The following is a 25,940-nucleotide window of genomic DNA, read 5'->3' as shown; positions in this document are numbered from 1 at the left end:
AAGTAGTTGACTGTGGGGCGAACGGAAATTACAACGCCGCCTATATTATAGGCGACATTGGGGGAGCCATTACGGCGGCAAAAGAAAATGCGCTTCCATAGCGCCCAGTTAGGCTGGACGCCAAGGAAGGCCTCACAGAGGGTGATGAAAATGGAGATATGGAGGATAGAGTTGGGCGTGAGGTGGTGAAGTTGAAGGCCATAAATAAAAAGCAATCCGCGGAGGAAAGGATGAATGGGGGCGGAAAGACCGCGGATGAGATGGTCGACGAAACTTACCCGATACCCCATTGGAGGGGTTGGGTAGCTTTCTTCACTAGGGAAGCACAGCGCTTTGGGCTGCTTGTTGATCCCCAGCTTCTTCAGGAGATTGATATATTGAGTGGAAATCTTGGACCTTTCCCACTCCGCGCTTCCCAGATCTACGGCAGCCATTGACGACTCCGGCGTGCTGTGTCTGGCCAACCGACGAGGTGGCATCAACAATGGCGCGAGAATGCAGCTAGGAAGGAATGAGCTCTGGGAGTTGTGAGGCGCAAGAGGAAGTTTCGCAGATGAAAGCAGGGGAACGGCGCGAGCAGAAGTGCTCGAGGAAGAAGAAGGAGATCTTATATAGAGGTGCGGTGAAGCGGCGGACCGTTGGATGGAAAACGTGTGCGACAGATGATAACCACGTGGAGACAAGGGTAAAACAGTATTTTAACACTGAGAAGTTACGGTACGTGCGCCAGTAAAAGCGGAGGACGTGTGTCCCCCACCTGCACGATGTGTCAAGATAATGGTTACTTTGGGCCCGCAAGGCAGCGACAGAAAACTTCTCGCGATTTTCGGACTCAAAATCGTGGCTATCGTCAGCAATAATGTCACCTTGGCAGAAGAAAAAATTCGCCTCAATAGCTTCATAAAAATGCGACATAAAAATATACTGGTGAGCCTTTGATCAAATACAAATTTTTGCCCAAATGCTCGGGGGCTACTTTGAAGAAAAGAAAAAGTTCGAGTGTGACAATATAGAAACGGCGGGAGCCTATGATCAAACGCAAGCATTTGTTCATAGCCTCGGGGGCTACTCCCATCGGGAGCGCTGTTCGCGCACTCGAGAAATTATGAAAGTATCGGGAGATAAAAAAATATATAGTGGCATAAGGCGTGGAGCCTACAACCAAGTACAAGTCCCTGGCTGTAGCCTCGGGGGCTACTCCCATCGGGAACGCTGTTCGCGTACCCGACGAAATCATAAAGAAAGAAAACGAAAAAAGAGATAGCAGATCACAAGAGTATATTTCGAGTTATAAATAACTCTGCATATACTCCCATCGGGAGGGCAATATAAGTCATCTTTGACTCAATAGAATGTGCCATTCTAACAGCCGAATAAGCACTCGACAATATATTCTCAGAACGCCTAAGTTGCGATCAATTTCTGAATGCCGCAAATTTGCGAAGGTAAGACCCCAAATCCGTTCTGTGTGGCGTGGCGCCGTCTCTGACGTCGGTTTGCTACTTTTTATCCGTATCAACAGATACGAAGAAAAATCCTAACGGACGCGTTAGGTACCCGATAAATTTGACTGCGACTCGACAAAATGGTAAGTCCTTAAGCGGCACCTGTCGAAGTTTACACCAGTATCCCGAGATCATGTACAGGGACGTGATCTTGAAGTAGGTTTTTGCGGATTGCCACTAGAGCAGTTAACTAGTACCCGATCCGTCAGATGAACTAGCCCCAATTACCATTATCCCTGTACAATATAGAAATTTATGTGAAGAAATAGAGAAAAGTTAAAATTGTCGAATAAAAATAAACAGTGGAGATTTTCCCTGACTCTGCGATTCAAGCAAAATCTCGGGGGCTACTGACATAGGCATCCCCAATGGGCCTGCCAAAGATAGTACCCGGGGTTTATTGAAGGCCCATTACCCGAAGAATAAGAAGATTCGGAAGCCCAAGATATTATTAAGGAAAGCTAGAGTTGTAATCAGAAGTGTTATTTGTAATCTTGCGGGATGAGTTAGAAACCGTCCCGGACTCTGTAATTTGTACAAACACGAATCCCTCGGCTCCGCCTCCTATATAAGGGGGAGTCGAGGGACGAGGAAAGGATCGGATCATTGTTTTCCAAAAACCTAGTTTTACAATCGTCGAGTACTTTTCGGCTGAAACCTTCGAGATCTACTTGCCCTCTACTTCTAACTAAAACCCTAGTCTACGATCCGTAGGCATTGACAAGTTAATACCTTGTCACCGCCACCATCGCGAAACTCCAATTCGGGGGACAGAAGTCTCTGTTCCGGCACCCTGCCGGGACGGGGAAGTGCCCCCGGAAGCCATCTCCATCGACGCCACCGCCTCCATCATGCTCCGTGAGTAGTTCCCCCATGGACTACGGGTTCTAGCAGTAGCTAGTTGGTACTCTCTATCCTATGTACTTCAATCCAGTGATCTCATGAGCTGCCTTACATGATTGAGATCCATCTGATGTAATCGGTGTTGTGTTTGTTGGGATCCGATGGATGATACGTTATGATCAGTCTATCTATAAAGTTTGTGAAGTTATTGTTGCTGCAATCTTGTTATGCTTACTGCTTGTCACTAGGGCCCGAGTGGCATGATCTTAGATTTGAGCTCTATACTTATTGCTTAGATTGTATCTACAAGTTGTATGCACATGCCACTGTCCGGAACCAAAGGCCCCGAAGTGACAGAAATCGGGACAACCGGAGGGGATGGCGGTGATGTGAGGATCACATGTTTTCACGGAGTGTTAATGCTTTGCTCCGGTGCTCTATTAAAAGGAGTACCTTAATATCCAGTAGATTCCCTTGAGGTCCGGCTGCCACCGGCTGGTAGGACAATAGATGTTGTGCAAGTTTATCATTGCGAGCACGTACGACTATATATGGAAAACATGCCTACATGATTAATGAATTGATGTTCTTTCTTAATGCCTTATCAATCCTATCAATTTCCCAACTGTAATTTGTTCACCCAACACTTGTCACTTGTTATTGGAGAGTTACCACTAGTGTAGATCGCTGGGAACCCCGGTCCATCTCTCATCATCATATACTCGTTCTACATGTCATTGGAAGTAGTATCAACTATTCTCTGGTGCCATTGCCACTGTGTTACTATTACTGCTGCTGTGTTACTGTTACTATTGCTCTCATATCACTGCTACTTTCACATCACCCCTGTTACTAGTGCTTTTCCAGGTGCAGCTGAATTGACAACTCAGTTGTTAAGGCTTATAAGTATTCTTTACCTCCCCTTGTGTCGAATCAATAAATTTGGGTTTTACTTCCCTCGAAGACTGCTGCGATCCCCTATACTTGTGGGTTATCAAGCGTCTTCTTGCTATTAGAGCATCTCCACTCGTCTCCCCGACGAGGCCCCCGAGCGACGTTTTTCTCATCCGGACGGCGTAATTCGGCCCAGTCGCGCCCCCGGTTCCTCGTTTTCGTCCGGATTTGGGCCTAAATTCATCCGGCGATCCCACGCCATCCCCGGCCCCCCGGGGAGCGCTCGGGGACTCCGGACGAGTGAAAAGCGGGGAAGGGCCCAATCTGTCGGCGACTCGACACACGAACCCCACCGCCACCTCGCTCAAAATCTCCCCCACCCCTCGTATCTCTCTCGCCGCCGGCACCACCCCGCCGTCTTGTTGCCCAGATTCCGCCATCCCTCCTTCTCCACCTTGCAGATGGTATCTATCCAAAGTGGGCAACATTTGTGAAGACTATCTCGAAACCTAGCACCCCCAAACTTTGCGAGTTTGTGAAGAAACAAGAAGCTTGCCGAAAAGACGTCGAGCGTGCATTTGGTGTCCTCCAGCAGAGATTTGCTGTCATCCGGTTCCCCGCTATGACTTGGTCCAAAGATCAGATGTGGGAGGTGATGAACTGCTGCGTGTGCCTACACAATATGATTATTGAAAATGAGCGAAAACATCCGGTTCCTCTGGCTGAGCAACAAGCACCATATGAGAGAGAGGGGACCTCTTGCACAGCCTAATCACCAGGTGCCGATAGACTGGGCGGCTTTCATTGCTATGCGCCAGGAGATCCGAGACCCTACAATGCATCGACAGCTGCAAGATGATCTAGTGGAGCACATATGGACGCGCCGAGGCAACACCAACGCCGACGCCGACGCCAACTAGTGTGTGCTTTATTTATTTGTTTCAAAACTTGTGAAATTGTGTGCTTCATTTGTTTCAGCACTTGTTAAACATTGCACTGCTTTTCGCCGAAATTGTTTGAATCTTGTTTGCAGAACTTGTTAAATTTTATGTCGAATTTGTTTGAAATATGTCAAATGCCCCAAGTTGGGGGTATCCTGCCGGGGGGACGGTTGGAACTTCGGCGCTCCCCACGCCAGATTTACGTCCAATCCGGACGAAACAATCGCCGGATTTGGGCGTGGGGAGCGCCAACGAGTGGGGATGCTCTTAGTCCCACCTCGGGTCCTTATAAGGAATTCCCCCGGTTTAAATACAAAGAGATTGGCTGGATTATCAGCAAAGTGTCTCCAAAATAAAAGTAACAGGACGCATGACACCAGTTGGTGCAAGTATCGTCGTTTTGTCTGTTGGTTTGCACGTCGTTAGTTGGTTTGGTTCGGAACAAGGTAGAATCGTATGATAAACATTCGTTCCTACTTGAGTTTCGTCCATCAAAGTGTCATTTGTGCCATCATTTTGAATTCTGCCTTCTCAACCGTATCGACTAGATCTTTTCTTGCCTTCTCTAATCTCTAATCTAGGATATAATATTGATATCCTATTTTTGTTTTCGCTTGTTTAAAACTAAATTGGGATTTTCTATGTAATCTAATTCTTTAGCAATTTAACAAGATTTAGTTAATTTAGTCTTTTCATGTATTTTAACAAGTGATTTTTCATATTATGCATATTGTACTTTTAGATACACATGATGTATACAAAAACTAAGGGTTCACTTTATTTTATTACTTTTGTCCGAATTGTTGCACAGGGCGACACCTATGAGAATAGAAATTTGGGTGTATCTCAACATACCTCAGAATCAATGATACAACCAAAATCAGAGTAATACTTCAAACCCGGTGTAACGCACGAGCAATTTTCCTAGTAGAGCTGAAGGATGCTGTTGGTCGTTTGTACATCTTCAGGCTGGTGTCCGGGCTTGTAATGCGATAATTTCCAGCTCAGCTCGGTCGGTTCTCTATTTCTTTCTGAGAAAGAACACCATGATACTAAACGTGAAATTGGAACGAAACTTACTGGGCCGTCCAGGCATATGGGCTGCTGTTTCCTTGTTAGGCTTCGGAGCTCCCAAACGGCAGGGAAGTGGTACGCTCGTTCGCTTGGTGGTTCGCTTGGTGCTGTGCTGCTCCTTTGGTTTAGTCCCACCTCGCTCCCGGGGAGAGAATAGCCGGTCGAGGGAGGCTATAAGAGGAGGCGGAGAGCGCCAGACCAAATCATACCTTTCTCGGCCTTTTGGCTAAGATCAAGTGTAGTATCTGTTCTTATCAGTTTAATATCTGATATGTGGGTCATGTGTCTACAACGATATTAAATTTATTTTTTATGGGGGAGGGTCCACCATAGTGGCTTGCCATTGGGGGGCCCTTGCGTGTCACCCGGGCGTTGCACTACTGTCCGGTGCCGGGCGCACCCCAACCAAATCTAACTCAAAGAATTTTATTCACGGTCAAGTTTGCTAGGTTAGTTCGCCTGTTCATAGTAAGAGCATCTCCACTCGTCCCCCGAACAGGCCCCCGGCGACGGCGGTTCAGTCGCGCTTCCGGTTCCTCGTTTTCGTCCGGATTTGGCCCTTCATCCATCCTGCGAGCCCACGCCATCCCCGGTCCCCCGGGGCGCGCTCGGGGACTCCGGACGGAAGCATCGTGTGGACCCGCGTAGTCGGCGACTGGAAAACCAAATCCTGTGGATTTTCCCTCCAATTTGCTTGCATATCCCCATTCCCTCCAATTTGCTTGCATATCCCCATTCTCTCCCGCCGAAATTGGCCATTTTCCTCGTCTTCCAGCTCCAGTTCCCGGCGGCGTCTTCTCGTCCACCACCACTCTCCTCCTCGTCTTCTCGTCCACCACAATGCCGCCGAAGGCGCCGGCGAGGAAGATGCGGGCGAAGAAGACGAAGCCGCCGGGCACGTCGAACGCCGAGTGGGCGGCGGACGAGAAACGGCGCGAGGTGGAAACAAGCGGCAGGGCGGAGAGGGTGAAAAGAGCCGCCGCCAAGAGGGCGGCGGCGGCGGCCCAGGACGAACAAGCGAGGATGATCAGCATGGCCATGAGCGGCGGCGGCGGCATGTTCCCCGGCCAATGGCCGACGCAAGGTACAACCAGTTCCCCGTCATCCTTCTCCCCTTCGATGTACTCGCCGTCGCCGACTGCTGTGTTCCAAGAGGGCGCCTACGTCCAACTGTCCAGGTCCACGCCGTCGCCGCCTGAGCTTGACGTCGGCGGCGGCGGCCAGTTCGAGGGCACCTCGCCGGCCCTGCGACGAGGGCCGCTCCCGTTCGGTGCGACGGCGGCGCCGAACGAAGAGGAGATCCACGAGATGATCACCTCCGGCTCCATGGCCGCCGCTGCGAGCCCGGGGTTCTTCATGGCCGTTGCCGCTGCGTGCCCGGGGTTTTTCACGCAAGAGGAGGCGAGGGCGACGGCAGCTGTGGCGGCGCGCAACGAGCATCGGGAGGATATTGCCGACGGAAGCCAAGCCGTCGAAGAAGAAGACGAGGAAGAAGAAGAGCCAACACAAGCCGCCGCCAACCTGTCGAAGGGGAAGAAGAAGAGGAAGAAGGACTCGCCGCCTGCCGAACCGCGTATCAAATGGACGCCGAAGGAAGAGGAGTGCCTCGCCGAAGCTTGGATGACCGTGTCCACGAACGGCATAATCGGGGCCAATCAGTCGTTCGACACATACTGGCTTCGAGTGAGGCAGGCGTACGAGGAGCGCAAACTCGTCGATCCCTACTTCAACAAGACGAACATGAACGTGTACCGGGGAGACAAGGCAATGGCCACCCATTGGGGGATCATGCAGACGGCGTGCAACAAATGGCACGGCATACAGGAGGAGGTCGACAAACGGCTGATCAGCGGCCAGGACTTGGAGCAAAAGGTATGCTCCGTCGACCCTGCATCACCGAGGTACATCGTCGTTAGCTGACCCGTATCGCCGTGCTCTTTTTTCCCAGCTGCGCCGAGCTTTGGATATGTACACGGACGACACCGGCCTGCAGTTCAAGTTCCTCAACGTCTACGCCCGCCTCGAGAACTGCGAGAAGTGGAAGGAAACTCGCACGACCCTCTCGAAGAGCAAGACCGAGCAGTACAACCCCGACGCTCCGGCAGCTTGCGCGGCGGAAGGGCGCCCTGAACTCGGCCAGAAGAAGCTCAAAGAGCTCAAACGGACGGACAATCCCGCCGACAGGATGCAGTCGTCGATCGACAAGTGCTGGGCCGACTTGAGGTCGCACGCCGACGGGAGGAACGACAAGTTCGACGGCAGGTGGCGGGAGATGCTCGCCAACCAAGGCGTCCGGATCGCCCTGCTGAAGACGATGGCGGCGGTGAAGAAGAGGAACACAGACTTGGCGTTCCTGATGGGCGGCGGCGACATGAAACTGATGGACGAGGAGACGAGGAATTGGTACCAGGGCCACCGCAGCGACATCCTCCGAGCCACTCCGGCCAGTCCTTCGTCGTCTCCGCCGGCTCCTACCTCGGTTTCCTCACCATCTACCTCGTCGACTGCGGCTGCTTCGACGTCCACTGCCGCTGCTTCCTCGTCGGCCGCCGCAGCCGCTTCGGCCACGGCGTGTGAGGAAACTGGTCCGTCGGACACCGCCGTGCCGGCCGGGACTGCCGACGAGCCCGTCTCCGTGTAATTTCCCTCCGATCGCCGATCTGTGGCTGATCCTTTTGCTCCTTTTGCCGATCAACTGGTCGTACTTGTAGCGCGGGACGACGATTTGTTTGAATTTAAACTATGTCCGCCGAACTCCGGGTGGATGACTGGAAATACGGTACTCCCCACGACTTAATTTCGTCCAATCCAACGGTTGTTTCGTCCGGATTTGGGAGTGGAGAGCGCCAACGAGTGGGGATGACTTAAGCACGACGGCACTCCACAGCCATCGAAACAAATCCATTCTACGCCCTTTCTTCGGTTCTTCCTCGTTTTGAGCCTGGCGCTGCTTGATTCGGAGGTCGACGACGCCTCGGCGGGCGCTGGACAAGGTAGGCTGCGGCATCGCATGGTTTCGGGCTGCTGAGGGATTAGGTTGGTTGTTCGGCAAATCTGAACAAGATGACGAGGGGAAACCCGTCGGAGCATGGATGAGTGCGGATGTGTCGTGAAATCAGGTGCGATTGCCAGGAATGGCCCCTCTTTGTGTACCAATATCGTGAAAGAGGTCGAATTTTCGTAAAAATGACTGTCTACATCTGCTTCTGGAGGTGGGATACTCAGTTCATCAGCTCAGCTGTGTACTGCGCAAGGTTCCCAAGGAGAAGGGTCACCCTGACGATTGTCATGGCAAAGATTCGCTGCCTACTGAAACTCGTGTTTTACCAATTCAGATAGGACTGTTGAACCCTGTTGACTTGGAAAATAAACCTATACCAGATACTGATAATAGTGTAAGCTGCTCAAGTCTGCCCAGCTTTCTACATAAATTGCATCTTCATAATAGTGGAGGCAATGTCCAGACTATATATGCTCTACAGTCATAATGCATTACGTTCAGAATTGATGTGTCTAGTATTTTCCGAGAACACTCCTTTTTACAAATGGAAAGCATGTGCATTGTGAAAGTTACTTTTTCAATGTTCATCGTCAAAGTTTCTTTTTTTTTTCGAGGTGTACCTTATTTTTATAGAAGGCAGAGTTTTGAATACAAGACGACTACAACTCGCTGCAAACAACGAATGCAGTGCAGACTCCACTCCGGGCTAACCAACAAAAAAACAACTCTGACACAAGAGAGCCTATCCAAGAAGAATACCGAGCCATGCCTCGCTCCACGCGAGCCACTTCCGAAGACGAAACCTCCAACGGACCTTTCCTTGTCAACGCACCATCAAAGGAGAAGACGGCGGGATTTGGTCGGTTCCGACAAAGGCGTCGTCTTGGACTCTCTGACGATGTCGTGCATAGTGCCCCGGATAATCCACCTTGGAAAGCGGCGAGCACCGGAGGATCGCAACAAGTCACAAACTGCTATGTCTTTGAACGCAAGGCTCCCAACGTAGGAATGACATCGAGATGCTGCCATTGCATCGATTCAACTGAACCTAGGCTTTCGCCTGGAGGCACCACCAAACCACCGCGGTGGCGAGGGGTGCCGACACACTTCAACGACGCCTCCAAGGAGGGGAACGACGCCCACATGCGCCGCAGCCGACACTGACAAGGCGGGCTGGACTTTCATCCGTGTAGCCGCACAACACCCACGCTACCAGGTGGATTGGGGCAATCCAACTCGCCAAACGCACCGCCGCAGCCGCAACACCTCGCCACCGAACCAAAGCCTCGCGGTCCATCAACGCCAAGAACGGCTGAAAGGACGCCCACATCTCGTACCTCCAACCTTGACAGGTTGCAGCCTCCAAACCACCAACCGCACGTACCAAGCCACCCAACGCTCCGTCAGGTCGCTCATGGCCGACGGCGGAGCAAGGCACCTGGCCTCTGGAGCCTGGATCGTGCCCGAAAGGATCCAAATCGGGCCCAGATGGACCCAGATCAGGCCCCTGCGCCGCCACCACCCACTCTGTGGCCACCGCCGGCGAGAAGCTCCGCCGCACGTCCGCATCACACAACCGACAACTGCGCCAGGGAACTCATCCCTAGATGCGCTCCTGGGCTACCGCCGCCGCCTTGACCTGCGCTGTCGCCCCAGCCCGTGCCGACGTGACCATTGCGCTCCCTATTTGCCGCCTCCCCCTGCCAAGCAACTCCTCTCCTCAGTGTCGCCCCGCCGCGCTCCGGCGAGCTCCTTCACTCCACACACTCAAGCCACCCGCGCCGCCCCGGAGACGTCTCCCCCCGCACGAGAGGAACCTGTCGAGGACGGCTGACCCTGCTCACCGCCTTCGACGCTCGGGCGTGCCGCCACCACCGGCGGTGGCAGCGGCCGGAGGAAGTAGATCGGGATGGCTCTCTTTTAGGTTTTGGTGGTGCCCTGGAACGGCTCGCGTGAGCCGCCCGAGAGCCTCTCCTCCTAAAATTATTTAATGATAGCTTGCATCATCAAAGTTTCACCTGCATAAAAGGAAGTTATCACCTCCCTGTACTCCCGCCTCTATCTGTTATCGAATTTCTTTGCATCTATAAACTTTTTAAAGTCAGGTTTTTGAATTTTAGAAAAATATTATGCTGCATATAGCCTGTGCTTTCCAAAACGAGTTTTTGGGTTTTGCCCCATGCTTGTTGGCAGAATTGCAGTTACATGACCCCGCACTCTAGATGATTATAAATCAATATGTTAAATAAAAGGCATTACCATAAAATAATTAATAAATGAAATGCTAACAAGAGAGTATAATTTGAGGACAACCCAATTGTTGGCACCTGGCGGTTCTAGAATTTATGTTGGTCGCAACCAAGCTTGATAATTCTACTCTACAAATACCTATGATCATATTCGTGGTACACTTATATAGTAAAGCCTTCTATCAACATATTTAAATAACGTAAAATAAACATGGACAATAATAAATGCATGGAAATACATTTATGTGGGACTAATTATTAATTAGACGAAAATGACTTTTAATATTTTTACAATTTGATCTTACCAAGATAGCCCAAAACGAAACTTGAAAAGGTAACATATTTTATCGCATAATAGAGTTAAGTTTTGATGTATATCAGCTAACTTGTATAGTAGAGTTGGTGGCAATAAAAATAACCTTCTCATATTTAAAAACTAGATGATCCAGAAATAAGTAAAAGTATTTAGTATAAATAAGCGTTAAGGATTAGTTTGGTTTGACCTGACCTCCACTTAACCATAAGACCGAATTGTGTACCATTCTTGGACACCACTACACACTTATCCACAAATATAAAAAGTTGGGTCGATAAAGAAAATAGTTACGAACACAGTGTGGCCATGGTGTAGGTTTTGTACAAATTTTTACCAAACAAGGCATGTCTAGCATTTCGTCTAGCACACAAGGCGTCTACCAGATCACGGCTTTGCTCCAATTATAGCAATCTCTTTAATTATACAATCCTCGTTAAAATTGAGACTTTTCTTCACTTCCGCACTTTCCTTCGTAGTGGTTTACACTCTTTTACCGTTGCTGAGTCATAGGTAGACGGCTCTTTGGCTCTATCTCAGTAGTACTCGACACTCGTACCGAGTACTTGGTTTGGTATAATGCATGTATGGAATGGTAGAAAGAAAATTAGATTCTCAAGCAGTAATAATGGCGACATGCGACGGTGAACACTAAACTAGTGCAGAAATTGCATATCTGATATCGGCATCGCTTTACTATTTTATTTTAGTAGCGGAAGCAACAGAAAAAACCATTACATAATGCATATCAAGGGACGAGCATGCGCATGTGTTGTTTGGGTGATGGATCCAGTGAGGTAGAGTAGCTTCATAGCGTACATAATTTTGCTTCTACTTGTCCTTTATCGTGGAACCAATTTTGCTGAAGCTGATTGAACCGACTATAAAAATTATTTGACCTACTGATTCGCTAACTAAGTTCTCCACCAAATTAGAAAATTGATGGTAACAAGTTAATGGTTTGTTCATGGCACCGAGTACCGACTAGATCAGGACAAGTGCTTTGTGCCAGCACCTCAGCAACTGAAGGATGCACTGTTGTTCGTACATCGTTAGGCTGGACGGATCGTTACGTACGGACTCGTGGTTGTTCTCATTTTTTTCTTTTTCTGTTTTTAGATATAAAAACAATTTTTTTTATAGAAAATAACGGTAGGGGGCGATTTGGCTCCCGGGAGCATATGCTTCCGATTTTTTCGAAAAATCAGAACAAATCGAAAACTTATCAAAAAATTTCGAAAAAAAATCATGCACGTACCTAACCATGGCACGCACCAACGTGTAGAATGTCGTTGCAAAATGTCATTGTATGCGCCATGGACAAAAATGACAAATTTCTGACATGAAATGAGATCCAAAAATTTGAATCTCAGATCTGGAAATTTGTCATTTTTGCCCAGGACGCATACGATGACATTTCGCAGCGAAATTTTACACGTTGGTGCGTGCCATGGTCAGGTACGTGCATGATTTTTTTCGGAATTTTTTGAAAAGTTTTGAAAAACAAAATTTGCTCCCCAAAAATCCGGGAGCAAATGCTACCGGGAGCCAAGACGAATTTCCGAAAATAACGAGAAAACTTAACGTGAAATTGGAAAGAAGCATTGCTGGGCCGTGCAGACAAATGGGCTGCTGATTCATTGCTGGGCTTTGGAGCTCCCTGACGAAAGGAAATCACGGAGGCGGTCTGCTCAAGCAGGAAGCGCTGCGCTGCTGCTCCTCGTTCGTTTAGTCCCACCTCGCTTGTGGAGAGCGGAGAGGCGGTCGAGGGAGGCTATGAGAAGAGGCGGAGGGCAGCGTTCCAAAGCATACCTTTCTCGGCCTTTTGGCTAAGATCAAGTGTAGTATCTGTTCTTATCAGTTTAATATCTGATATGTGGGCCATTGGTCCACAACGATATTAAATTTATTTTTTGTGGGGGAGGGTCCACCACAGTGGCTTGCCACTCAGGCCCTCGCGTGTCGCCCGGGCGTTGCACTATTGCCCGGTGCCTGGCGCACCCCAACCAAATCTAAATCAATGAATTTTATTCGCCGGTTTAAGTTTGTTTGCTTGTTCACCAAATCTAAATCAATGAATTTTATTCGCCGGTTTAAGTTTGTTTGCTTGTTCAGACTTGAGTAAGCTAGTGCCTGTTGACGCCACTTCACAGCAGTTGTGAGATGATAGAGCGCCATGGAAACCAATCAACCGTTGGAAGCGAGGTGACTTCCGTTCTCCACCCTTTCTTTGCTTCTTCCTCGTTTTGAGCCTCTGCGGTGGCGGGCGCTGGTCAAAATAGGCTTCGATGGCCGGTTTGCTGTTCGGCAAATCTCGTCGGAGGAGTGATGAGTGCGGATGCTCTCCGAAATCAGATGCGTTGCCACGCAATATCTATCCTGGAACAGATCGTTTTATCGAAAAACACTGCCTACATATGCTTCTGGAGGAGGGATACTCGGTTCATCAGCTCAGATGTGTACTGCGCCAAGGAGAAGGTTCACACTCAAGGTACATTACTCACTTAACACGATGAGTTGTCTGTGCCAGTTGTCATGGCAAAGACTGCCTACTCAAAGTCGTGTTGTACCAAGTAAGATACGACTGCTGGACCCTGTTGATTTGGAAACTAAACTCACACGCCCAGCTTTCTACATAAATTGCATCTTCATAATAGTGGAGGCAATGTCCAAACCATATATGCTGTAGAGTCATAATGTTGTCCGTTCCTGATTACGTTCAGAATTGCCGTGTCTACTATTTTCTGAGAACACTCCTTTTCCCCAAATGGAAAGCATGTGTAATTGTGTACTGTGAAACGTTGACCAACGGGGGAATGATCCCTCCCTTGGCTATACGTTGTTAGGTAGGATGAGACTTTCCCGGTTTATTCGCCCCTGCTGCGAAATTACCGCGCATGGGGATTCGAACCCGGGTGGGCTGGCTGCGCACTCGCTTGCCTTGCCACTGAGCTAGAGCTCAGTTCTCATAATTGTGTACTGTGAAAGTTCCCTTTTTGAATTTTTATCATGAAAAGTTTCTTCTGCATAAGAGGAAGTTATCATCTCCCTGTACTCCCGCCTGTATCTGTTATCGAATTTCTCATGTGCATCCTTTTCCCCGACCAATCTTTCAGAGATGAAGAATAGAACAAGGGCTGTGAAGCAATAAGCATTAGTTTGTGATGCAGCAATTGGTGGCCCATTCAAGCTTCTGATCGATAGCTGGAGACCGGAAACCCATAACTGAAAAGGACTTATGTGGACGGTGATTCACACATTGTCCGACATTTGTCCAGATGAACTTTCAGAAGATGACTGCCACAATTCTGTTGATTCCTATTGCCTAAAAAATAAGTAGATTCCTATGCGCTGGATACAGTCATGTTGATAGATCATGTTAGTTACTATCCCTGTTCTGTACCCAATCACCTTTTTTTTTTCTTGTCCTGTGCACCATGATGCCGTCACATGCTAACTTAAGGAGTTAATGCTATCATGATGTTTGCCTTACTACTTAGAGCAAATGTACTTCCGAGTTCCATTGGTTTATTTAACTGAACTTGATGAAAAATTGGAGTTTCTACTGAAGACAACTATAGTACTCTAGTAGACAGTTTCACGGCAATATAACATATTTTATGTTTTGCTCTCTTCCTGTATTTTGGTCGTGATGCTGTATGAAAATTATTATAAGACCCTTTTATTGATTTCCGGATGGGCTAAAATTATGCCTGTTTTCATCGCAGGTGATCCTGTGACTATGTTAATGGTATGTGACACTGTTCTTCATGCACTCTGCTATCTGGATGATCTTTACAGTTCATTCTGACATTCATACTTGTATAGTCCCATGAAGTTCCTTATAACTTGTCCTACACTAATGCAGCATCCCTTTGTTTGATTGCCAATTATGATGAGCAATTTGCCTCCTTTGTTTTACTGACAAAATGGATGAGTTCAGAAAGGTTGCTCCTGCTTATCGAGTTTACTAGATGTAAACAGAGGAGGATGGTTCTGATTATCTGTTTCATCGCTCCATTGTCATGTATGTTACTCTAATTTCCATCTCTTTTCAATTTTCTTGTGCAATCAATTATTTAATTTTAACAACAGTTGGTCTGTATGTCTTAAAGAAAATTAACCATCTGCAACATAAAAAATGTTCTGTTTAGTTCGGCCACTGTATTTTATCCTTTTTTGAACTATTATATTGCTGCTGTACTTGGTTTGATTTTTAACGAGCATACAGCTTGATATTTCATATTTGCTATGGTACTTACTGTTTATGCAAGACTTAAATCGAAATCATGATGCTGCTACTTTATCATAACATAAAGCAACTCTAGGAATCGAGTTTCCACTTATCTAGTGCAAAGCTACGGAGATATTTCCTCATGAATATGGTACATTATTTCTGAAAACAAACCAACAAGTTGTTTACAAATGGATGACAATCCACTAGCTGTATGTTCGCATCAGAAGAACTTGAGATCCGTCCCTAGTGATATGCTCCTGGCAGTTACATCCAACCGTCATTTTTGTTCATGGAATACACCCAATGATCATCATCCGTGAAGACATCTATGCTAGACCCAGGAAGCACAATAGTTACCAGTAAACATAATTCTCTTGTTGCACATGCAACCCACTATGATCCTATATTTCAAGTTGGACAAGCCAACCATGCAGTTCATTCCCTTGGTTATACTCACAGAGGAGGGATCAACAGTTACCTATGGTAAACAGGTATCCTTCACATTTTACCTTGATTGGAGACCTGAATCTTAATTGTGATGAAATGTACAGCATACATCAATCCTATAGTAGCAAACTAGCTGACAGTAGCAATGTTCTCCAAGTCAAGGGTAACAATCTTTAGGAAGCCTACACTTACACTGATTTACTGCCTTAGTAGTGACAGTAAGCTAATAGATAACTTCTTAAAACACTGACTATTTGCTCAATCACTTCCAGTTACTTGGTGGAGCTTCTCAAAAATTACGGCAAAAACGCTATGATGCACATAAAGACTAGATAAAAGTTTACAAGTAAACAGTTGTTGTCCAGGTCATCTGGGCATCACTTTCTGTGTACTTTGTGTCTTCTGATATTGGCCATTTAACTCAGGAGGATACAGCACAATATGCAGAGCAAAAATATTCTGGAACTTGCTTACTCATGGTATACTTCTTGTGTTGGTGGTGTCCAGGGGCTCATCATTTGGACTTTAGGTTTGCAATCAAGGATGATCCAGACTGGGTGGTAGAACAAAGGAGGCAAGAAATTGAGATCATACAGGGGTCGATAGATCAGTATAACCAGGACAGTTTGGAGATTTCGCAGTAAGAAGGCGGCATTTGTTTTTCACAGTCCGATGGAAAGAAATATTTTGCTCCATACAAAGTACAAAGATTTTCTTGTGATTCACACGGTGATAGACAAAGAAAATTAAGATAACACATTAGTGCAACTGCAAATTCAGTAGCATCTGTCACTCAACATCAGAAATTATAAAACTTGAATAATCACTTTTGGAACTTCTGTGCCTATGATGTGCGGGTTCAATGCTGGCCATGTTTTTATTTGCAGGGGAATCTCAGGAATAGAGGCAGCATTGCACTGATAACAAGTACATGAAAAATGGTTCCATATGACATAACATAAACTATTTCCATTCTAGAAAATGGAAGTCTTATTACAACCGGGGCTCGGCATCGACGATGCGTATAGCCAATTATTCCGCACGTCCTCTTCGACGTCGGGAACATAAAGTTATTATAGGATCCTTAAAACACGAGGATCAATTTAAAACAAAGGCTGAAGTAAAGTAGAAGCCCACACCGCTTCTAACTACCTACTACAATTCGGCGTTTTTTTGCACAACTCCGCACATTCAATTTGCAAGAACCATGGACTTGATGATCAGCATCTGGCCTGCACAAAATGCGGAGACATCTCTGGTGCAGGTGGGGCGAACAAAGGGACTAATATTCTTCACCAAACAAAGTAGCATCTGGATTGAAATCCTGCAGTAAGAAAAGAAGTTCAGATTCAGATACACCTGATGTGGTCAGCAAATTCATATGCAGAGGCTGAAATGTATAGTAGGCAGAGTGAATGAGAAAAGTTGTTACCTGACTAGCCATGCTGGCAAAAATATCCTCCAGAAAGTTGGTAGTGGTGTAGGTTGGCTGATCATCAGGAGCTTCCTGCTCAGCTGGGTCATCTTGCATAGGTAGAACGCCAGATGCACTCTCCCCACCATTAAGCGTCTGAGTCTGCGGCGCAACAGGGCTGTCCAGATGGCCAGGCAATGCAGAGCTGCTGCTTCCACCACCATTAACCATCTGAGTCAGCGGCGCAACAGAGTTGTCTAGATGGCCAGGCAATGCGAAGCTGCTGCTTCCACCACCATTAACCATCTGAGCCGGCGGCGCGACAGGGTTGCCCGCCTGAAGGTTAGGCGATGGAGAGCTGGTGCTTCCGCCATTGACCATCATCTGAGTCATCGGTGAGATGTTGCCATTGGTCATCTCCATTGGGGTTGTGCTGCTTGCCATGTTGAATAATGGCGTCATCTGCTCACTGTACACACCCACTGATGTGGTGGTGTTGATGTTGGTCCCTGCCATCTGATTCAGCTGATGCTCATTCTGAAACATGGCCATCTGGCCAGATGAGGGCGCAAAGATTGTCAGTTGCTGGTTGATCTGGGGGAGGTTCACATTCACCTGTGATGATGCGAGGAGAGGCGCTCCAACCATATGACCAACAAAACTTGATGGCGCCACATTCTGCCATGGATTGCTACAGTTCCCAGCATGGTTCTGGAACTGGGCGTCGCCATGCGCAGAAGGTGCCATGCCCATCGGACCGGAGAATTGGCCGATCAGTTCTGGTGGCTGCACCGGGAACTGGTTTGCAGGTTCTAACAACCCACCATTTTGCATTTCTGCTGGGAAGGAGGAGCTGCCAGGATGGGAGGAAGGCACCACGCTTGTGTTCACCTCCAACAGTTTCCCACACAGGACGCTCTCGTAGGCTTTGCGAGAACGGATACGAGAAGGGCCCTGGATACGAGGAAATGCATCCTGCATTGGGTGATCTGATGTCTTTTCCAATGGGCCAGCCGGAGGACCCGAAGCGTGGCGGCTTCCTGTGTTAGGCATGAGGCCAGAATTGCCAACTGTGTCCGTGGCCCAGTTCATGGTCTGAACGGAAAGACCTTGAGGTCCTAATATTGATGGAGGACCTACGCAAAGATTTTGTGAACCACATGAACAAAGGGCTGATGACGGCGGGAGCGGGACCTGGTGACCCATGGCCATGTAGGAGTTCCTACGCTCGAACAAATCACCCAGAGGATTAGGCTTGGTGGGGTCATCGATGACTCTTTTCAGATAGAGCCGATACTTCTGAAATGAAAAGATATATGCAACAATATATATGAGATTCATGCTCATGGCAAAGAAATGGAAGGCATGTGCGAAGAAAAAAAGATCTGAAGGTGTTTCAAAAGCACTAGACATGTTGGGGGCATGCAACATATCAGATATGTCCCACATTTTCACAAAGGAAACATTATTTTCTCACACACATCTACATAAAAGATGCATCACTAAAGGTTGGACTAATAAACGAAAATCTGTTAGTCCGGAAATAATATGAACACAAGCATAAGGATATATAGAAGTTAAACCTGTAAATGGCTCGCAACACTCTCCCTACTAAGGTTACGGACATTCATCATTTGTAATATCGCCTTTGGAACCGCCCCTGCATTTACGTAATCATAACATTTTGTTACTTAAAACAAATCCAAGAACCATAAAATTATTTTTGGTGAATAAGAAATGAAAAAAATTGTGAGATCTTACTGTCGATGCCGAGTTGGTTGACAACTTCCAGGAACCTGTTGTGCAGCTCACCGGTCCATGACACCCTTGGTTTATTCCGGGTGGTCCGAACACTCCTGCTTTCTCTGTTGTCATCAGAACCTTCTCTATCATTCATCTTCTTCTTTGAGCACTTCTTACTCTTTGCGCCACCCTCAACAATCACTGGTTGCCCCACCCTCTGTTCAACATCATCAGCGACGTGGTTTTTCCTTACAACATGCTGCCATATGTTTCTGATCTTCTTGATATTCACTGGTTTCACAATATAGTCACACGCCCCATGCTTTATCCCCTTGTACACGGTTGCCTTTTCTCCGTTCACAGATAGCACTGCGTGACATTTGGCCAGAGACTTAGCTTTGGAATTTGGAAATTTAAAAACTATAAAACTTGACATCGAATTATCCTCATGAGTCCAGATCAAATATTTGAGTTCAATATTTTTAGTGACAGTCCGATTGGAGCACATGATGGGCAAAATTGCATCACGATAACGTTCAGTTTGATGCATCAAAGTAAAATAAACGGGGTAAAGTTTACACACCCAACAGAAAGAATCGGAAATAATGGCCACAGAACTAACCGTAACACAATGCATATATGGAAACAATCACACCATGTTCATAATTTCTAATTATTGCTGAACTTCAAGATCAAGTAGTGTTATTGACCACCTTTTTTCCCTAGCCTATTAGGTAGTAGCTACCCTCCCAGAAAATTTTCTTATACATGTAAAGTGGTCATCTGAAATTTCAGGTTTTGTATGATTATCTGCATGGCAAACAGTTTTATCATTACAATTTAGACAAATAAATATGTGTTTTAGTTACACTTTCTCTAAAATTGATGGAACTACAAATTTATATGCCATCCATATGGTAGATCCAGTCAATACATGCATCTGCATAAAAGGGGCACTCCTACTTTATATGCTATTATCAGGCGTAAATAGGTTTAAAGACCATCAACTGATCTCAAGTGAGGTATAAAAACTGTCTCTTATTTAAGCATGAATAGAAATTAGTTGAGAGGAGACTTTAATAATTAATTACTGGAAGACCCATCATGAGTTCAGCTAATACACACATGTATCTGTTTATTTCGATTTTCGTATTACTGGTATAGAACTGCAGAGTTCATGCATTATGTATAAAATTAATAAAACCAAATTATCTAGAATTATATATCTTGTACCACAAACCCGCATGGACTGGCACCCCTCTCCCACGTAACTCATGTGTCGCACCACCTCCGCTCCACTGGCCGTGCAATTTGACTGATGCACGGTCAGATGGGATCATATTGGTTCGGGCTAAAATTAGATTCTTTCCAAAAGACTGGGATTCTAATAATAGTCGAGAGGCTCCTCATATGAGTCACCATCTCCCATGAGTCCTAATCATAACCATATCCTCGCCAGTCGTCTCTTCTACCACCTCGCCTTCATGAACCGCCACCATAGTCGGTCCCGTCATCCCCACCTAACCCATGTGTCATTGCACCTCTGCTCGGCTTCCCGCTAGCCATCCAAGCTAAAATATGAACGCTTAGATGGGACCGCATTGCTCCACGCTGATAAAGATGATGCATTAGATGTGACCGCATTGCTCCATGTTGATAAACATGATGCATTCATTGATGATAACTTAATAAAAAGTTGCATGTCCCCAATTCAAGAAAAAAATCGTTTGATTTTCTCTACGAAAACTAGGAGGTGTGTGCGCGCAACAACACATATATGCACGTGCTTTTATACAACTTAATGCATTTATGAGCCATATATAGAAACATTGCTAACCGCATGATGAGGACTAATTAACGTTCTTAATGACCATGAGCTAGACAGCAAATAATTAGTAAAACACAGGATGGCAAAGCTGGACAGTGCAAGAGAGATTAATTATACTGATGACTGGCAGATCCATCTCGAGGCCGATGATCTCTAGGAGCTGGAAGCCATCCATGTTCGGCATGTGCACGTCGGTGATCACCAGGTCGAACTGCTCCTCGCCTTCCTCCCTCAGCATCTTCAGCGCCGTCCTTCCATCCGTCACTATCGTTGCTGCATCAAACCCAAGGAAGCAAGCATGCTAAGGATTACTTCCAGCTTTGACTGGTTCTAATGGGTTAGGGAAAAAGGAGAGGAGGAGGAGGTAGGTCGAGAGCGCTCACGCTTGTAGTTGCACTGGCGCAGGACGGCCTCCAGGACCCTTAGGCAGACGGGGTCGTCGTCGACGGCGAGCACGCGCAGCCCATCCGGGAAGTTGTCCTCCGCCACCACCGCCGGTTCCTTTCCATGCCTTCGTTCACCGCTGGCCATGCCTTCCTGTTTAAAAAATATATAAGGAAAGAGCACCCATACTTAAAGAAGATATAAATGGAAACAACACCCAAAATCCTGGAGAAACCCCAAAAACACCACACCAATCCTCCCTAAAACCCCACCTTTCCAACCTTCCTCTAATGGCTCCTTCGAAGGAGGAAGAACAGTCTACTTGGATAGAGAGCGGAGAGCAAGGTGGATGGTCTCTAGGATGTACGGGTGCGCAATTTATAGGGTCGGGGGGCTCTAGGGAGGTGCAGTGGGAATCACGCCGTGGTCCCCTACCGGAGAGGGAAGGCGCACACTCACGTGCCCCGTGTGCCGCCGCAGTCTTCTACTCCATAATTTCTAATTTGTGGCGTTACAATTTAATTTTCTATCACCAGTTTTGTCTGTTTGTGTTGTCGCCGGTGGGAGGGGCACCGAAACCTCGGGCACGGCTGCTGGTTTCTCGCTACAAACCAAAATTGGGAGTGGCAGTGAGATCACCCGCTGCAACGGAGGGCTCCTGTTCTTTCATGGTAGCAGATATAGAGAGAGACGGTCAGACCTTCCTCCAATCTACCATCATTAATGCGGAGAATTAACACCCGTAAGTGTGCCTAATTTAATTTCCTTTTTTCTTTTCTTTATGTTTCTTGGTCTTTTGGTAAATGGGGAGGCTTGAACACATACTCATACTTGTGCATAACTAAACTCGCCCCTTCTTTTTTAAGCAGTATTTAGGAGGCATATAAGATCAATAATGCTAAAGACTTACGGACCCTTTTCGTTGGCCCAAATAATTTCACCTCCCGTGAATTTCGGTTCATAATTGCTCCACCTAACCTCCACGCCATTGTGTAAGTGCTTCCCTGTAAGAAACCATCCATAAATGTAATACTACCTTCATTCCAAGGCTTAAGGCTCATATTTTTTTAGAAAACTTAAAGCAAGTAAAGTTTGACCAAAATTTTAAAATAATCTATCAATAAATATGATATTTTGTAGATAGCACATGAAAATATATTTCATTATCTATCTAATAGTACTAATTTTGTATTTGATATGTGAATGATTTTTTATAAAAATTTAGTTAAACTTAACATAGTTTGACTTTCTGGAAAAAATATAGGCCTTAAGACTTTCTGGAAAAAATATAGGTATTATTGGGCACAAAATTGTCAATGGACGGTAAAAATTCATAGGCTTACCAAATAAATGTTTGGTACAAAATTTCTTCCCAAATCAAAGATATTGGACATGCTTCAAATCCATACCTTCCGGCCACCAAGATGCAACGAACATGTTGAAACCCATTATCTTTTAGTTCTGAGCAGGCAAATTGCAAAGACATAAGCTAAAACGAAGATATATATTGTCTTAATTCCCAAGTTGGGTTTTCTGGTGAATCGGATGCATTGTATTGATAAATGATAAATCCAATCTTTCTCACGTAAACGGTATGTTCAATGGCTTACCTGGTGATATAAATGATTGCATGAAGTCAACGTATCACGTGAAAATGGAGAAACGACAAAAACTCCGTACCAAGTGAAACACCACTAAAAAATGCGAGGTTGCTCCAGGCGGCATATGCCCTCAGTCCGAATATGGATGGTGGATCCACAGGGTTCATACGAAATTTAGTGACACCCTGCCAAATACTAAATACATGTTGTAGGGCCAACATCTCAGAGAGAGAGAGAGAGAGAAACACCATGAGCTTGTTCATACTTTCTCTCCCCCATGTTTATTTTGCAGCGGCAACCCAACCTAGACCAAGCGACAGCGTGACATGATGCAATGCATGATGAGCATGATCGGAGGGGCGGCTCAGGCATCGGGAGCTGAGGCGACGTCGAATGCACCATGAGATGAAGGAGACCCGCGCAGGCAGTGGAGCCGATGTGAGCTGAACCAGTGGCATGACATGTGCAGTGTGTGGCGCGACCTAACACGATGGTGGCGCAACGTATAATCGATGGACAAGCTCGAGAACTAGGAGAGGAGCACCACTATGGACAAGGCGGTGATGGTGATGGTGAAGGATGGAGTGCGTACGATGCGGAATCAGGTCGGCACTAGTGAGGAAGGTGGACCTGGTGCTGATGGTGGCATGACGCAGAGAGGTGGTTGGTGTGGGAGCACATGGAGGAAGGGTACGTAACCCTACCGAGGAAGACGCCACAGAGGAAGACGAGATCTCCGGTGTGTGTGTGTGTGGGGGGGGGGGGGGGGGGGTAGAGGTAGCCGGAGAGGGGATGACTGATACGTTGATACATCTCCGACGTATCGATAATTTCTTATGTTCCATGCCACATTATTGATGTTATCTACATGTTTTATGCACACTTTATGTCATATTCGTGCATTTTCTGGAACTAACCTATTAACAAGATGCCGAAGTGCCAGTTGCTGTTTTCTGCTGTTTTTGGTTTCAGAAATCCTAGTAACGAAATATTCTCGGAATTGGACGAAATCAACGCCCAGGTTCCTATTTTGCCCGGAAGCATCCAGAACACACGAGAACCGCCAGAGAGGGGGCACAGGCCCACCAAACCCTAGGCCGGCGCGGCCAAGGGGGGGCCCGCGCCCCCCTATAGTGTCGTCGCCCTGTTGACCTTCTGACGCCGCCTCTTCGCCTATATAAAGCCCCTCGACCTAAAACCTCGAGACGGAAAAGCCACGGTACGAGAAACCTTCCAGAGCCGCCGCCATCGCGAAGCCAAGATCTAGGGGACAGGAGTCTCTATTCCGGCACGCCGCCGGGACGGGGAAGTGCCCCCGGAAGGCTCCTCCATCGACACCACCGCCACCTCCATCAATGCTGTTGTCTCCCATGAGGAGGGAGTAGTTCTCCATCGAGGCTCGGGGCTTTACCGGTAGCTATGTGGTTCATCTCTCTCCTATGTGCTTCAATACAATAATCTCATGAGCTTCCTTACATGATTGAGATTCATATGATGATGCTTGTAATCTAGATGTCGTTATGCTAGTCAAGTGAATTTTACTTATGTGATCTCCGGAGACTCCTTGTCCCACGTGTGTAAAGGTGACAGTGTGTGCACCGTGTGGGTCTCTTAGGCTATATTTCACAGAATACTTATTCACTGTTATGAAGAGCATAGTGAAGTGCTTATTTATATCTCTTTATGATTGCAATGTGTTTTGTATCACAATTTATCTATGTGCTACTCTAGTGATGTTATTAAAGTAGTTTTATTCCTCCTGCACGGTGTAATGGTGACAGTGTGTGCATCCGTGTTAGTACTTGGCGTAGGCTATGATTGTGATCTCTTGTAGATTACGAAGTTAACTATTGCTATGATGGTATTGATGTGATCTATTCCTCCTACATAGTGTGAAGGTGACAGTGTGCATGCTATGTTAGTACTTGGTTTAGTCGTGTTTATCTGTCATGCACTCTAAGGTTATTTAAATATGAACATTGAATTGTGGAGCTTGTTAACTCCGGCATTGAGGGTTCGTGTAATCCTACGCAATGGTGTTCATCATCCAACAAGAGTGTAGAGTATGCATTTATCTATTCTGTTATGTGATCAATGTTGAGAGTGTCCACTAGTGAAAGTCTGATCCCTAGGCCTTGTTCCTAAATACTGCTATCGCTGCTTGTTTCTTTTTCTTTGCGTTACTACTGCTGCGTTACTACTGCTTGTTTACTGTCCTGGGCAAAGCACTTTTCTGGTGCCGTTGCTACTGCTACTATTTATTCATACCACCTATATTTCACTATCTCTTCGCCGAACTAGTGCACCTATTAGGTGTGTTGGGGACACAAGAGACTTCTTGCTTTGTGGTTGCAGGGTTGCATGGGAGGGATATCTTTGACCTCTTCCTCCCTGAGTTCGATAAACCTTGGGTGATTCACTTAAGGGAAACTTGCTGCTGTTCTACAAACCTCTGCTCTTGGAGGCCCAACACTGTCTACAGGAAAAGGAGGGGGCGTAGACATCAAGCATATTTTCTGGCGCCGTTGCCGGGGAGGAAAGGTAAAAGGCACTCATACTCCGGTTCCGGGTAGTACTTTTCTGGCGCCGTTGTGTTTGTGCTCGAAGCTATTTCCTTTAGATCCTGCAATTGCATCTTTTTGTTTCTTGTTTACACTAGTTTGGCATAATGGACAACAATGAACTTCTTATTCTATTTCCTGATTTAAGACATGGATGGTTTGATGCGAAAATTAAAAAACCTATGGAACATATTAGTATGAACGCTTTGAACACCATTGTTGCTAATGATATGGAAAATTCTAACCTTGGGGAAGCTGGCTTTGATGAGCATGATATTTTTAGTCCCCCAAGCATTGAGGAGAAAATTTACTTTGATGATACTTTGCCTCTTATTTATGATGATTATAATGATATTGGTCTTTTAGTACCGCCTGTTATGGAGGATAAATTTGATTATGATTACAATATGCCTCCTATATTTGATGATGAGAATAATAATGATAGCTACTTTGTTGAATTTGCTCCCACTACAACTAATAAAATTGATTATGCTTATGTGGAGAGTAATAATTTTATGCATGAGACTCATGATAAGAATGCTTTATGTGATAGTTATATTGTTGAGTTTTCTCATGATGCCACTGGATATTATTATGAGAGAGGAAAATATGGTTGTAGAAATTTTCATGTTACTAAAACACCTCTCTATGTGCTGAAATTTTTGAAGCTAAACTTGTTTTATCTTCCTATGCTTGTTACTTTGCTCTTCATGAACTTGTTCATTTACAAGATTCCTATGCATAGGAAGCATGTTAGACTTAAATTTGTTTTGAATTTGCCTCTTGATGCTCTCTTTTGCTTCAACTCTTATTTCTTGCGAGTGCATCATTGAAATTACTGAGCCCATCTTAATGGCTATAATGAAAGCACTTCTTGGGAGATAACCCATGTGTTTATTTTACTA

At 46.3% G+C, this 25,940-nt stretch overlaps 1 protein-coding gene and 2 non-coding genes across 3 annotated transcripts; 2 read left to right on the top strand and 1 right to left on the bottom strand.

Moving 5' to 3' along the window:
- Positions 1-5,462: 5,462 nt before the first annotated feature.
- Positions 5,463-5,662, top strand: LOC127311098 (U2 spliceosomal RNA). The gene has a single exon (XR_007857587.1). It is a non-coding gene; the product is annotated as a U2 spliceosomal RNA (small nuclear RNA).
- Positions 5,663-12,628: 6,966 nt separating this feature from the next.
- On the top strand, positions 12,629-12,826 carry LOC127311091 (U2 spliceosomal RNA). Its single transcript, XR_007857580.1, has one exon. It is a non-coding gene; the product is annotated as a U2 spliceosomal RNA (small nuclear RNA).
- Positions 12,827-16,458: 3,632 nt separating this feature from the next.
- Positions 16,459-21,020, bottom strand: LOC127309708 (two-component response regulator ORR24). Its single transcript, XM_051340459.2, has 6 exons — positions 20,873-21,020; positions 20,607-20,762; positions 18,680-19,030; positions 18,502-18,578; positions 16,937-18,217; positions 16,459-16,828 (listed from the first exon to the last, which is right to left on the bottom strand). Exons 1-6 carry the CDS (start codon positions 21,018-21,020, stop codon positions 16,787-16,789), a joined length of 2,055 nt encoding a protein of 684 aa, XP_051196419.1. The 3' UTR covers positions 16,459-16,786.
- Between the last annotated feature and the right edge of the window lie 4,920 nt (positions 21,021-25,940).

Source organism: Lolium perenne, chromosome 6, assembly GCF_019359855.2.
Source record: "Lolium perenne isolate Kyuss_39 chromosome 6, Kyuss_2.0, whole genome shotgun sequence".
NCBI classification, from domain to species: domain Eukaryota; kingdom Viridiplantae; phylum Streptophyta; class Magnoliopsida; order Poales; family Poaceae; genus Lolium; species Lolium perenne.
The sequence above is the reverse complement of the archived record's forward strand: the minus strand, read 5'-3'. Positions and strand labels throughout refer to the sequence as shown.

What these genes read in the sequence shown, in the direction of transcription:
- LOC127309708 (XM_051340459.2), bottom strand. Translation starts at nt 21,020, where the DNA reads ATGGCCAGCGGTGAACGAAGGCATGGAAAGGAACCGGCGGTGGTGGCG. An exon ending in CAACCAACTCGGCATCGACA is followed by an intron (nt 18,579 to 18,679) that starts GTAAGATCTCAC and finishes ACGTAAATGCAG; the next exon opens with GGGCGGTTCCAAAGGCGATA. An exon ending in GTGTTGCGAGCCATTTACAG is followed by an intron (nt 18,218 to 18,501) that starts GTTTAACTTCTA and finishes TTTTCATTTCAG; the next exon opens with AAGTATCGGCTCTATCTGAA.